The sequence below is a fragment of the Puma concolor genome, chromosome B2 (genome assembly GCF_028749965.1).
Source record: "Puma concolor isolate L17-30 chromosome B2, mPumCon1.1.hap2, whole genome shotgun sequence".
NCBI classification, from domain to species: domain Eukaryota; kingdom Metazoa; phylum Chordata; class Mammalia; order Carnivora; family Felidae; genus Puma; species Puma concolor.
In genome coordinates, this window is record NC_141671.1 from 147,408,530 (window position 1) to 147,424,227 (window position 15,698).

The 15,698-nt window shown below is 44.1% G+C and overlaps 1 protein-coding gene across 3 annotated transcripts in view; it reads right to left on the bottom strand.

Annotated features, from left to right (window-relative positions):
• PRKN (parkin RBR E3 ubiquitin protein ligase) overlaps positions 1–15,698 on the bottom strand; it is a 1,357,610-nt gene that overhangs the window by 602,720 nt on the left and 739,192 nt on the right. For all 3 annotated transcript variants that reach the window (XM_086708284.1, XM_086708283.1, XM_086708285.1), the window contains one exon: positions 510–625. In XM_086708284.1, coding sequence (XP_086564410.1) covers positions 510–625 — 116 coding nt within the window. The remainder of the gene's footprint in view (positions 1–509; positions 626–15,698) is intronic.

The following is a 15,698-nucleotide window of genomic DNA, read 5'->3' on the forward strand; positions in this document are numbered from 1 at the left end:
GAATAACAGAAGTGTATGAAAGAGACCTTTTTAAGATAAAATGTTGGGGTGCCTGGCTGGCTCAGTCAGAAGAGCATGCGACTCCTGATCTCGGGGTTGTGAGCTCGAGTCCCACATTGGCTGTAGAGATTGCTTCAAACAAAATGTTATGGATCATGTATTCCAGGAATAAATGGCGCTCATAAATTGTCATGGCATTCCTAACACTAGCTTCATGTTTTACTTCCATTTAGAATTCACCGATATCAACCCATGTGTTTATTTTTTAAGATTACACTACTTTTAGACATAAGTCATCTCTTTTCTATCTTGGGATCCTATTCGACCACTGACCACACAAATGATTTGGCACTTTGAACAGTCTGAGAGTGAAATATACCCACGTTGGGCAAACGGCGTCGAAGCAAAGCAGACACTCCTCAAGAAGGAGAAACCACTGAGGAGGCTTATGTGAGAAGCCACCACGGGAAAGCAGCATGTGGAGGGTGACAGCGTCTTCAGATCCTTACCTGATGTCGGTACATGTTATGCAGGTGATGCCTCGACTGTTTGTTGTGATCAGGTTCAAAGCCACTGATGTTTCCTTGTCAGCGGTTGGGTGTGCTCCACATTTAAAGAAAAATTCCTGGAAGGATGAGAACTATGTCAGAAATCACAGACATGGAACTCAGCTGGCCATTTCCCCCTCTCTGGAAACATTTTCACATTAAACAAACTCTTTGGGCAAGAGAGGAAATCTATTATGAGGTATGAGTTAGAAATAAGTCCACATCGAATCTTTGGAAGGAAACTAAATGCCCTTGTGCCCCTACTCAACAATCCCCTTTTTAGGAGGGTCGAAGTGTCTGTGTTTGACTTCCTTTCCCCTGTTAGCCGTGGAGCTGGGGAAGTGCTCGGTGACCCTGGTTTAGCAACGCCCTTCCATGATAAGTGAGTCTAATAGAAGAACCCAGTGTGGATGCAGCAGGAAGCCTGAAATGGTATCTCACAAATGAGGAAAGGGAGACGCCGAGCCAAGCAATGATTTGCCCAAAGTCAAACAATCAGAGGTGAAAGCAGGAAGTAACCAGGTTTCCTAAGGGGAAACCCAGTGAGTTTTCTACAGCACCACAATGCAGTTGGTCAGTCAGCAGCAAAGATGTGGTCCAGAGTAAGGAATCTAGGGAACAGTACTCTACACAAGAATGTGCATACACGCAGACTTACAGATTAGCAGAGTGTGACCCTCCCCAGACGCTCCCTGAACCTTTCTCTGCCGCCGAACAGGGTCCCAGAATTCCCTGGGAGACTCCAGCCCCATGCCCCACACTAAGCAGAGGGAATGTTCCACACCTGTACTTCTCTTCTTAATTGGCTTCTCCAGCCTTGTCTTGCACACACTCCCTTAAGTTAGCTTTTCACATAGGTCACATTCTTTTGATTGCTTATATTCTCCCTTCTCAACCCAAATCTTCTTTTTCTTTTTCTTCATTTCTTCCTCTTGTTATGTCTCTATTTCTTCACACGCCCCTTTACCCTTCATACGCTGGGGTGTTGAGCACAGTAACCACTCTGCCTCTTGCCTAACAGTCTTTGCACTCCCATGATAATCACATCCATGAAGTTCAGGTTTCTGCTACGGCCAAAATTCAATACAGGTGCATCTCTGGATAACAGAAGAACACTTGTCCACCTCATATTCCCCGCTTCCCCCAACTCCATTTGAGTATAACTACTTGGAATATGGGAAGTATCTCCTTTTAAACACTAGACTTTGCCTTTGGTTAAAGCTCCACATATTAAGTGCTTTTGGCTTCGTGGGACTTTGGGGGTGTTTGTTGTACTCCTCACTCTGCATTGTAGCCTAAGAGCACCCACGGACACCATGCAGATGAATATATGTGGCTGTGTTCTTTTTTTTTTTTTAATTTTTTTTTTCAACATTTTTTATTTATTTTTGGGACAGAGAGAGACAGAGCATGAACGGGGGAGGGGCAGAGAGAGAGGGAGACACAGAATCGGAAACAGGCTCCAGGCTCCGAGCCATCAGCCCAGAGCCCGACGCGGGGCTCGAACTCACGGACCGCGAGATCGTGACCTGGCTGAAGTCGGACGCTTAACCGACTGCGCCACCCAGGCGCCCCAGATGTGGCTGTGTTCTAATCCAACTTTATTTACAAAAACATTTAGGAAATGGGATTTTGTCCACAGACCGCTGATGGTCCACCCCTGAGGTATTGTGGAATACCTTACTCATATTTGCATCTTAACAGTGTCCAGTATAGAACAGGCATCGGATAGATTTTCCTAAATAACAAAAAAATCGACAGCTTTATTAACAAAATCCTATCATCATCCCTTTACACATTTGGCAGCACCGCCCTTAATTTATTCTTTCCCTACTTGTAACCCAACTGGCTCCTTCTCCTCTGACCTGAGATACAGTGAGCAACACCTGTGGCTTCCAACGCTGGTGTGCACCGGAGACACCTGCTGGGCTAGAAATTGCTGGACCCAACGCCAGGTTTCTCTAATTCGGGAGTTCTGAGTCAGGGCCAATGATTTGCACTTCTCACATGCTGGCAGGTTATGCTTTTACTGTCGCCCTGGGAGCCGCACACTTGAGAAACACTGAGTTATACTGACATCAGTGGCAAAGGGAGTAAACTCTGTTTCTTCTCTCAGAAGACGACGACAGCTGAAACATACCTCACTTACCACATCGGGAAGTGATGCCATGTCTCTGGTAATATGTGTTACTCTCCAAAAATCTGAAGGGTGCCACTGTACAGAGAAGTGTCCCAAAGCCAGCTGTCTGGAGCCCAGGCTCTTCTGAATTGCAAGGGTCTTACCAGCCCCAGACGGTGTAACTGCTAGTTAACCAGAACCTATGCCATCTGGGGCGAGTGGCCTATTAGTCCTCCTTCCTGCAGTCTTCAGGCCCACAGATGACGGTGTGACAACAGTCTTGCTATAATAGATGGCGTGTCCAGTGCTTCTGATGAGCGCCTGTTTAGGTATGTCCTTGGCATCACGTCTATGAGCCCATGTCTTTCCTTGGAGCAGCATGGACATCATACTGATTGGTCCCTTTTTTTTAAAAAAACATGGAATGCTACCCTTTTCACACAGCCTTTTGAAATTTTACAAATCCTTCAGAGGTCAGTTCAAGGATATTAAGAAAAAGCAATTCCTGACTGCCTAAACAAAAAGTGTGGAGGGCATGACTGGCCCTTATGAAATACACTGAGTTAGCTGCAAGTACTTTTTGTGGACATGAAAAAAAAATCCCGCTCATAACACAAAATAATTCCTCCAAAACAGCTGAGTTGGCTGGACTATTGAGAAGGTATTTCATATACAGATAAATAGATAGTATTTGTATTTTTTTTCTTAGCTTGCAAAAAACTACTGGTAGATGTTCAGCTAACAAATCACAAACTGTTCTAATACCAGATAGAAGTCAGCCAGATAAAAGCCAAAATCCTTTTTATTGAGGGGAAGGGATGTTTGTAGATAACAGTATAAAAAGTTACAGGTATTTGGAAAATTCCAGTGTTTCACATGGGGTGATAAAACGAAAATACGAATTATCAACTCTGTGTATTAAATATATATGTCACATTGGTGAATTTCAGCACTCTCTCCACCAATTTTTATGAAAGGAGGCTCTTCTGTAGTACTAGGGTAATTGGCAAGAATGGTGGAGGGTCTGAGACTTCACCCTGCTTGCAAGTTAACAGGTTAATATGCTACAGTCTCATGGATGCTGGCAGAAGACACAAGACTCCTGGGCCAGAGACAAAGAACTGTGTAACTCAGAGCCCAGGCAGAATGAAATATGGACGTCACGACCATGCCATTCCCCCTGCTCCCCAACAACTATGGGATGAAGCAGATGAACTAAGCTACATGCTACACCTGTGGTGGGTCTGCACCACAGCTGAGGACTCTGAACCCTGGGAACCCAGATCTTCAATAAGCAGCTGTAGGCAAACCTTCCTTTTGTCCTCAAGGGGGATACTGTCTTCATGATACTGGATAATAAGCAGATCTGCTCTATGATCTCCTTAAAACGATCATCCAGAACAAAAGGGTAGAGTAGGCACCTCCCTTACAACACGCAGAAACGCAGGAGAATCCTAGAGAACTCTCTCCCAATATTAGTGACACCTCTTCTGGCAGACTAATCACTAGCATGATCTGGTGGTTTCCTGTCCTATGTAATCAGTGGGCTAGGATGTTGGTAGTCTTTTGATATTTTCAGTCTGCATGCAAAACACACAACTAGTAAAGCAAAGCTTTACTAAAAAGTAAAGAAACAGAAGAAGCTTGCAAAAATTTCTACCTTGGGTACCTCAGCTTGCTTATAGAGGGTTGTCAATTCAATACAGCTGCATGATTCTTTTGGACTAGCTGTGAATTTTGCCTTTCTGTGTTTTATTTATCTTGATTGCTCAGGGTTAAAAAAAATCATGGGAGCCAAAGCCAGAAAAGTCATCTGGCTAGACTCCACATAGCATGTTCAGAAAGCTGACTCCACTGTGGTGAGATGCAGTCATCAGGGGGATGACACCATCTCCATCCCAACATGGGGCCCAGGAAACACTGCAAGCTGGAGTGAGTGACAGCAGTTATGCTCCAGGGCCGTCTGCTTGACATGGCCTTACTCTAGTTTCAGTAGGTGCTGGGTTTGACCAGCAAAATAAATTCCGTGTCACTAGGGAAACAGACCCCTGTGGGTGCAGAAGGGAAACATCCTCCTTCGTGAAGGAGGACATTCATCAATCCTAGTGAAGGCAATATGGCTCCCTTCAGTGTGGATGAAGAAAGATTCCCTAAGGGGCCCACCCCATATTTTACAAATACCAGCTCAAGATAAATCAGCTACAAAAATAAACAAAGCAAACCAAACCAAAACAAACAAACAAAACAACCAAGTCCTGAAAAATTAAATGAATTCTTCCACCTAATCAGGAACTACAGTTCCCATGGGATGGCTCATTTCGTTTGGATCCACAGACTCAATTCTGGGAAGCCATAATTAATTAGCAAGAAGCTAAAATGTATGACAGTAATTGCCAGGTTTTTTTTTTTTTTCCTGTGTTTTCAATGATAGTGTAAACTATTAAAAAAAAAAATGAACCCAGAATAAGACCTTGAAAATGAGCTTGGTTATAATATTATAACCATGTTAAATGCTATGCATTTTCCACCTTATTAGTACTAAACAGAAAATCTAAACTCCAGCACAGTTATATTCTTTAAGTTCACAGAAATGTATTTGCATTTTTACCATTTCTGTGGACAAGGCTATGATTCTTTCCTTCTGCTCTCACTGAGTTCTTGTATTTTATCATAACTCATCTATCTTTCACTTCAGGCCATGGAGGCCTGACCCTCTAACCAAATCAGACCCATAAAAACCAAGAGTGTACATCAAGGGAAGACCTGTAAACATTTCAGTTCAGCTGCTGGTGGCATTCCCAAAAGCCACCCTCCTCTTAACTCCACTCTGCCACCTGACTCCTGACTCATTACCAGTGTCTCTCACAAAGAGGGACATGGTAAGAAGTATGGAAACAAATAAGGCAGTGAAATCTGAAAGTAGATTTTTACCAAGAACCCACTTGTGTAAGAACTTACAGGATCAGAATCTAATTAGTCAACTCCAAACATAAATTAAAGTGTTCCAAATTTCTATAAAAAGAGCTAACAAACAACTACCTGGAAAGCCTCGCATGTCCCAACCACAAGCTAGTTCCACAAACCTGAAAAAATAGCAATGAGACCCACATCTTCCTCTTCATTTATGAATCTTCTAACGGCTTTTATTGAACCTCCTAGAGTTAATGAGTTTTATAGATACTGCTTAACCATAATGTTTTCCAGATAGAATATTTGTCTTGACTTTACAAAGAGTTAAATTCGATGTTAGTCTCTAAATCTTTCTTAATTAATATGCTCCAAAGAAAGCACACCTTTTTCTCTGTTTTTAAAGTTTATTTTTATTTATTTTGAGAGAGAGATAGAGAGCAAGCAGGCGAGAGCCCCAGCGGGCTCTGCTCTACCAGCACAGAGCCCGATGCAGGGCTCGAACTCACAAATCGTGAGATCATGACCTGAGCTGAAGTCAAGAACTTAACCCACAGAGCCACCCAGGCACCCCACACCTTTCTCTTGATAAAATAAAAGGGACACACGATTTTCACTGGAAGGTTGTGGTACGTGGTTTGTACTGAACAAGTAACTGGCCATCTGCATGGGTCAGAGTCAAGTTAGGGAAACAGGACCCACGCCAGGCAGTTCAGCTGAGGGAATTTTTTTTTTTTTATTTTTTTTTTCCACGTTTATTTATTTTTGGGACAGAGAGAGACAGAGCATGAACAGGGGAGGGGCAGAGAGAGGGAGACATAGAATCGGAAACAGGCTCCAGGCTCTGAGCCATCAGCCCAGAGCCTGACGCGGGGCTCGAACTCACGGACCGCGAGATCGTGACCTGGCTGAAGCCGGACGCTTAACCGACTGCGCCACCCAGGCGCCCCAAGCTGAGGGTATTTAATGCTAAGGTGTAGTCACAAAGGTGGTGGAAGCCACATAGGGCAGGAAGCCACCCTGAGATCAGCAGCTTTTGGGCTCCAGTCACCAGAGTGGGAAGAGTTGGTTGGGAGGTCTGCTGGGAGCTGGGAGGGTGAACGAGAGGCGGCCACTATCAGAAAAATGCTTCTGGAAGAGAAAGCAAGGAACATCCTGGCCTCTGCCTTCTCTCTGACCTCCCAGCTCCCTCCAGGCCTCTCCTGGGCAGAGCCAGCCTGAAGCAAGGGAATCTGGGAGCTGGCACTGGCCATGACCAGCTCGATATACCACACAGGGCAGGGCAGGGCAGGGTAGGGGGTTCTAGAAACAAGCAGCAGGCCACCGGTGCACCTTCGAAAGGCAGAGCCAGTCTGTCAAGTCCCGGTTCTTTGCCTTTCACTGTCTGTTGGTGGTGGCACTTTCTAATCAGCCTCCACAAAAGAAACAAAGATACATTCAGCTATGGCTCTGTAAAGTGTATTAAACATACACAAATATTTATACCATTTGTGGATTGAGTTCAAACTCAAACCTGTGAAAAGATGAACCACCCAAATTTTCAAGTAAGAGGGACCGAGGACATAAGGCTACTGTTACGATTTATGAGAAAACTGGTAATGAGCATCTTACATCCCTCTCTGTCGAAGGGTCCTCATGCTTCCCAAGTTACCAGAGACGACCTGTCACTTAGAATCAATCTAAGTGTCTCCCATGGAACTAAAACTTCTATCAATAGCCAGCAACGAACAGACATCCTCACTTCAGGCTCTAACAGTTCCTCGTTTGGTTGGATGCAGATTCTTTTTTTTTTTTTTTTAATTTTTTTTTAACGTTTATTTATTTTTGAGAGAGAGAGAGACAGAGCATGAATGGGGGAGGGTCAGAGAGAGAGGGAGACACAGAATCTGAAGCAGGCTCCAGGCTCTGAGCTGTCAGCACAGAGCCCGACGCGGGGCTCGAACTCACGGACCGCGAGATCGTGACCTGAGCTGAAGTCGGCCGGTTAACCGACTGAGCCACCCAGGCGCCCCTGGATGCAGATTCTTTGTAAGAAACGACTGATGCTTTTAGGTCTTAATATCCATTTACTATCCATTATTCATATTAATATTATACCTTTAGTTTTCTCTAAGCTAAAATCTGACAAACAGCATATAATTCCCATATTCTGCACCCGCTCCATAAGGAAAGCCTGTAACTGAGCGATGCCAAAGCCTGTTCACCTGGTGACTTAGAGCATCCGAGCCTTCGTGCTGATGTCTTAGACTCACTTGCGGTCCGGATACAAACTAACTGTACAACTTGTTTGATCGCATAATACTTGCACACTTTGCTAATTTACCAACGGTAGGTATAAAGTTAGGTTACACCCAGTTAAACAAATAGAATCTCAAAAGCTACTGAGTCTGTTATCATGTGCAAATTTGTTTTCTCTTAATAAGGTGCCAACAAAGCCTCTAGATGGTGTGCAAACTTTATCAGGACAAAGAAAATCAATACACTCCCATAAAAAGGAAAACCACACTGGATCTTGAGGACGGTTGCTGCCAGGTCCACACCATGACCACTGCCAAAGCCTTAAGGAAGGCTGCATGCTTCCTCCCCGGCCCTGCATCGATTAACAACAAATGCACACATTATATGCACATGGTACATGTACATCCACATGGTATATGCACATAGCTTGGTACACGCATATGCCAAGCTAGCCCATGCTAAGCAGCAGAAAGAAAGCCTTCGACGTTAAGCCAGCAAGCACATGGCTCTCCACTTTCACCTTTGGTCAGGTCCATAGTATTTCCGCTGTCCTACCACTACAGCTATTATTAAATTTCAAAAGTATTTTAAAATTTGTACCTTATTACCAAAGTTAAAAGTATAAACTGGGTCCATTCCCTAGGCCAATGTATAAGAAATAATAAAAATAAAAATGAAATTCTAAAATCCAAAAGGCTCTGGAAACACAAAGCCTTTTGTCCTCATTTGTCCTTGAAATGTTGCCACAAGCAGAATTTAATGGCGAGACTGGACGTGAACTGGCTTGGCACGATCTCTGGCCCGTATTTGTCCAACTCAGTGCAACTGTCCCCACTTTGTACTGCAATGTCTTTGTGTTCCTTTTTATTTTTTATTTATTTTTTTTTTAATTTTTTTTTTCAACGTTTTTATTTTTATTTTTGGGACAGAGAGAGACAGAGCATGAGCGGGGGAGGGGCAGAGAGAGAGGGAGACACAGAATCGGAAACAGGTTCCAGGCTCTGAGCCATCAGCCCAGAGCCCAATGCGGGGCTCGAACTCACGGACCGCGAGATCGTGACCTGGCTGAAGTCGGACGCTTAACCGACTGCGCCACCCAGGCGCCCCTTTGTGTTCCTTTTTAAACGAGAAGGTGTAGACATGCAGTCCTGGAGCTATTTCAGAGTTAAAATGTATCAATTGCATAATCTTTCTAAAATCAAAAAGTTTCTGAATTTAAAACACTTCAGACTTCAGGGTAGTAGATAAGCGATGACTATTCTACACCTAAACTTTTTAAAAGTCTTACTAATCCAACAGCATGATCCTCGAAGTGCTAGATACAGTCCTCTACGTGAATCACTGCAATGGTAGTTTTGATTCAGTCCGAAAGAACAGTTCAAGCCTACTTCAACTATATACATAAATAGACCCTTGCATACTTCTCACCTTTCCCTGTGACGCCAGATCTAAACAATTACAGATGTTAGGGCTACGTGCCTTCAAGACATGCCTTCTTCTTCCATGCCTGGATAGGAAGTTCTTCCACTGTCCAGAAGTTTATTCTATTGTAACATGCCCAGTCACCATGCATTATTTATTATTTTAAGACTAAAAGTGGGTTGTAAAAGAAAGCACATCAAATGAATCCTGAAAAGAGTAAACTACGAGGTTCAGAGTCATTGTGCATGCTTATAGAATGCGTAAGTTTGGGGGCGCCTGGGTGGCTCCGTGGGTTAAGCACCGGACTTCGGCTCAAGTCACGATCTCGCGGTTCGTGGGTTGGAGCCCTGTGTCGGGCTCTGCGCTGACAGCTCAGAGCCTGGAGCCTGCTTCGGATTCTGGGTCTACCTCCCTCTCTCTTTCTGCCCTTCTCCCGCTTGCCCTCTGTCTCTCAAAAATAAATAAACATTAAACAAATGCATGAGCTTGTATAGATGGCTTTGTTCAGACAAGAAAATAAAACAGTCTCAGAACAACAAAGAATGGAACTCATCAATAGAGAGAACAGACTGGCAGTCACCAGAGGTGGGGGAGGGATGGGATGGGGTGGGGGCGTGGGTGAAATGGGTGAAGGTGATTAAATAGAACAAATTTACATTTATAAAATAAACAAAGCAACAGAAGATGATCCTCATTCCCAGCGGGTAATCACTCCGTCATGCTCAGACCATTGTACCTCCCTTTCTCTTCACTAGTCCAGGGTGCACAGATGGCCCGCCCAGTCGGAACACACAAATGCCCCTACTGTGAACGCAGACAGAGAACCTATCTGAGAATCAAGCCGATGTTCAGAAGAGAACAGAGACAAGAGACAGAAAGGCAGAGTTCCAGCGACAGCATTTGCGACCTGGATCCAGCTATGCCTGTTTTCCTGGTTACTTAAGTTACCATATCTGCCCTAAGTAATAGCCAAGCTCCCAGGGATTATTTTCCCCCAATGTTTACTCATAGAAAGGAAGGAAGGAAGGAAGGAAGGAAGGAAGGAAGGAAGGAAAGAAAGAAAAAGAAAGGAAGGAAGGAAGGAAGGAAGGAAGGAAGAGAGAGAGAGAGAAAGAAAGAAAGAAAGAAAGAAAGAAAGAAAGAAAGAAAGGAGAGAAAGAAGGAAAGAAAGGAAGGAAGGAAGGAAGGAAGGAAGGAAGGAAGGAAGGAAGGAAGGAAGAAGGAAGGAAGAAAGGAAGGAAGGAAGGAAGGAAAGGAAGGAAGGAAGGAAGGAAGAAGGAAAGAAAGAAAGAAAGAAAGAAAGAAAGAAAGAAAGAAAGGAAGAAAGAAAGAAAAAGAAAGAAAGAAGAAAGAGAGAAAGAAAGAAAGAGAGAAAGAAAGAAAGAAAGAGAGAAAGAAGTGTGATATTTTCTCCCTGCCCAATCCTGGCCAGGGGCTGGAGATACAGAGGTAAACAAAATCCCTGAGGGAATCCAGAAGCCTGGAGGAGAAAGACACTTTAACAAACATTTGCACACACAAACACACACACACACACACAAAGTGGTAAATGCCGTAGAGATGCCTGAGCACTGAGCTGCGGGGGCAAGAGAGGGATGGTGACCAGTTTAGGGGAGAATGAGAAGGTTTTGCTTTTGAGGAGATACCTGAACTGGGTTTTACAAGGTCAGGGTTTGCCAGGTGAAGGCAGGGAAGTGAGTGCAGGAACAGAGGTGAGCACAGGGAGGCCAGACTCACAGGGGTGGAGGGAGCTTGGGCAGGTGAGTAATGGGAAATCTGTGATTCTTCCTGCACATAAACATTGATCCGAGCCCTCCATACTGCTTCTTATGCTTTGAAAGCCTGGAAATGTTCTTGTTAGTAGACTCTGTCAGTCTCCCCACCAAAAAGGACTAAGCTGTGACACAAAGAATATGCACTATGACTAGTTCTCTGTCACCAATTTTCAAAGATTCCCCCCTTCAAAACAGGTTTTTGATTTTTTTTTTTAAACTTAGCAGGGCATAGAAACCTCCGAGATAAATTTCCACATTATCTTTCAGACTGGAACACAGAATTCTTTTTTTTCTTTATTATCTTGAGAAGGCTTTCACTCCAAGGGTTGTGCCCTAGATAAGGTATCACTGGAGAATTTTGACAGCAAATGCCTTGACCATGGCTGTTAATGTTTCTCATCTTGTGCAAAATCATCTTGCTCTTAGCATCCATTAAAGGTCCCTGACTCCAACCTTCCTGGAACATAGGAACAGCTGCCTTAGTTGTATTTATTCCATAGGGTATGGGCTCCCTGAATGCGAGTTGAGAGGCCCCTATGGCCAGAGGACATATTCACAACATTTAACTTATTCCCAGGAATTCCTGGCTGGCTCGGGAGAATCTGGTTAATGATTTGCACAGAACCACAGTCATCCATTCTCCAGATCTGACGTTCCTTTGACTAGTTGTTCCAGTGTGGTCCTCATGTTCCTTGGACTTCCATCACCTTTGCATTAATGTCTGGCAATGTAACTTCCCTCCAACCACAATGTAACAGTAGTTACTTATGTGATATCATCGGCTCAGTATCCAAGTTGAATACATCTTCTTAAATTTTGCAGCCTAGCCAGACTATAAAAGACAATATTCATTATTCTAGCTGTTCTTTAATTCCTTTGGAAGCTAAAGGTTTCATAAGCTCTCATAATGTGTCAGCTTGAGAGAACATAAAGGCATCACAGCCTTTGCTAGTTTCATTATTTAGGCAAAGCCTTCCAGCTTCTGCTCTCAGATGAACAAAATAAGATGTTACACCATTTTTCTGTTAACAGAGCTTTTCTTCTTATAGCCTTCCCACCACCACCACCACTGATTACATTAGTTGGGACCTCTAGGAGAGGGCACAGAAACAAATATTCGTTAGCTGGAAATAATTTGCAAGAAATGGAGGGGCAGGGTCATAATTTTGAAAATTTGCAATGACTCAACACCCCTGGATGAGTTGTGTTCCCAGTATTTTCCAGGCAATCTCTAGAAATTGGCGGTTGTTTTACATTTATTTCTAGATGTGAAAAAAAATCATTCTAATTTTGATTATTCTCATCAACAATGGTAAATAATGTGAAAGAATTGTTTAATGCTGTCATTTTCCTCATTGCATACCTTCCAGCTCAAGCACACTTCCCTGAGCAAAGCCTTTGGAGCCTTTTCAACATCATATGCCCCACCATTTTCCCCTCCCCCGGCCCTACACAGTCTTGCCATAAAGACCCTTTCCTGCCCTGAAAGCTATGCTCTCCCTATTACCTTTGATCCTTTAAACACAATTTCTCCCTATATGGACTGTCTTTCTCCCACCTTTGCCTGTCACTTTACCCTTGAAATCCCCAAGGGTCCTTCATGCCTCAGTTTACATGTCATCCGCCCATAGAGCTTTCCTGATTCCTCAGGACTGGGTGAGAGGTGTTTCCATGTTACCCCCTCGCTCCTATCCTGTTATGTGCTTAGTGTCTGCCAAGCCCTTGTTCTATGGCATTGACATCACCTTCCTGTCTAGAAGACTCCTTAGAGGGCAAACAATCTGAAGGCATCTCATCCCCCACCTGGCCCAGGGCTGAATGCACAGCAGGTGTCAAATCAGTTGAAAGACTTGAAGAGTAAGAAAGGAAAGTGGGGGGATTTTCAGGGAAGGTGGCAGAGTAGGAGAATCCTAAGCTCAACCTGTCCCACAGATAGAAGTAGATAATACCCACATCGACGTAAGCAACAAACCAACAAGCAAACCTGAAGACTGGCAAAAAGACTCTCCACAGATAAATGTGGAGTAGAAGTGACATTGAAGAGGGTAGGAAGGGTGGAGATTTGGTAGGGAGCCAAGTGGACTTTGAGGACCATCTGCAAGAGGAAAGGACATAGCGGGCATGGAGATGGGGGAGGAGCAGGCCTCCATCCCGGGCACCCCAGGCACCTGGGACCTGCATGGGGAAGACAAATCTCCATAACATTTGGTTTGGAAAACAAACGAGAGGGCCCTGATATTCAGTGGGGTTTGATCCCGGGGACTTTAAAAACCAGTGGGCTCCTCTCTGAGAGAGCTGGGAGGGTGGAGTCACTTCCCTTAAAGAGACAGCACAAAAACAGCCCTGCAGAGATACAGCACAGAAGCAGCAGTTTGAAAGACACCTGGGGTATAGGGCATGGAGATTTGCCTGCTAATCCCAGAGCATGTGCTGGAGGTGCAGGGATCTTTGGGAGACTTCTCCAAGAGCAAAGGAGCACCATTTCCTTCTCCCACTGACCAGCTGGATACACGAACACCTGTGGGAACCGGTGTGGTGCCAACATTCTCCACCTAGCTTGCTAATAGCAGGCCCCATCCCCATGCGCTTCTGTGGATCTACCCCCTCCCACCCAGCCTGCCTCGGCAGTTTTCCCGGGCATCGACAGGTCTCCTCCTGTAGCAACCATGTGGACCTTCCTGGCATCACATGCCCTGCCCTTCATGTTCTCCTGTGGACCCACCCCTTCCACCGAAAACAGTTCCACAAGCCTGGCAGCGTGCCACCAGCCCCAAGAGGGGCCAGCCCCCTCCAAAGAGACTTCTGCTCCAGGGGGAGAAGAAGTTCTCGTTTAAACCACTGGTAGCCCCAGAGGTGGGCTGGCAGCAGACATCGGGTCTGACTGCAGGTCTGCTGACCAATGAAAGCTTCTCAGGAGACGACGCACAAGGAGAGCACCCTGTAGTTTGGTGCAACCGCATCTCTGGCAAATGCCGGGTCTGACTCAACTCAAGCCCAGATCAGCTCGAGACTGGCCAACTAACAACAGAGGGACCAAACCTTTCCCACAAGAGGCAAAGAGAGCCACTGCAGACAGCTGGACTGAAGGAGAATATGGCTCAGCCACCACAGTGGGGCACACACAACAAAGATAAGAAACACCCCTGATTTGCCAGTTCAGGTAAGCAGGGGACATTACACTGTAGGGCACCATAGGACCTCTACTTCATAAGGCTACTTTCTTTCTTTCTTTCTTTCTTTCTTTCTTTCTTTCTTTCTTTCTTTCGAGAGTGAGAGAGAGAGAGAGAGAGAGAATGAGTGGGGGAGGGACAGAGGTTGAGAGAGAGAGAGAGAGAGAGAGAGAGAGAGAGAGAGAGAGAGAATCTTAAGCAGGCTCCATGCTTAGTGTGAAGACCAATGTGGGGTTTGAACTCATAACCCTGGGATAAGATCTGAGCTAAAATCAAGAGTGAGACATTCAACCAACTGAGTCACCCAGGGGCCCTACCACTACTTTCAAGAGCCAGAAACATAGTTAACTTTCTTAACACAGAGAAACAGACCCAGAAAGGTAGACAAAATGAGGAGACAGATAAATATGTCCTAAATGAAAAGGCAAGACAAAAATCACAGCAAGAGAGCTTCAACAAAATGGAAATAAGTAATATGCCTGATAGAGAATATAAAGTAATGGTCATAATCACTAGAATTGAGAAAACATTGGAGGACCTCAATAAGACCCTCAAAAAAGAGAGAGAAAACATATAAAATATCAATCAGAAATGAAGAACTCAATAACTGAATTAAAACTACGCTGGATGGAATAAATAGTAGACTAGAAGAATCAGAGGAACACAGGAGTGAACTAGAGGACAGAGGAGTGGAAAGTCATGAAGCTGAACAAAAGAAAGAAAAAAAAATAAATGAAAATAAATTAAAGAAGCTCCGTGACACCATGAAGTATAATAATATTAACATTAGAGGGATCCCAGAAGGAGAAGAAAAAAAAGGGGGTAGAAGATTTATTTGAAGAAATAACAGCTGAAAAATTCCTGAATCTGGGCAAGGAAACAGAAATCCAGATCCAGGTGGCACAGAGAGCCCCCAACAAGCCCAGGAAATGCAAGTCGAAACTACCTTGAGCTATCACATCACACCTATAAGAATGGGTACATTAACAACACAGGAAACAACAAGTGTTGGTGAGGATGTGGAGAAAAAAGAACGCTCATGTACTGTTGTTGGGAATGCCAACTGGTGCAGCCACTGTGGAAAACAGTATGGAGTTTCCTCAAAAAATTAACAATAGAGTTACTATTAGATCTAGTAATTCTGCTATTGGATATTTACCCAAAGAATACAAAAACACTAATTCAAAAAATTGTATGCCCCCCTACATTTATTGCAGCAATATTTGCAGTAGCCAAGATATGGAAGCAGCCTGAGTATCCATCAATAGACGAATGGATAACGAAGATGTCATATATTCATATGCATGGAATATATATCCATATGTATATATATATATTATCTTGCCATTTGCAACAGCATGGATGGGATTAGAAAGTGAAATGCTAAATGAAATAAGTCAGAGAAAGACAAAGACCATATGATTTCACTCATATGTGGAATTTAGGAAACAAAATAAAGGAACAGGCTAAAAAATACATTAACCAAGAAACAGAGTCTTAACTCTGGAGAACAAACTGG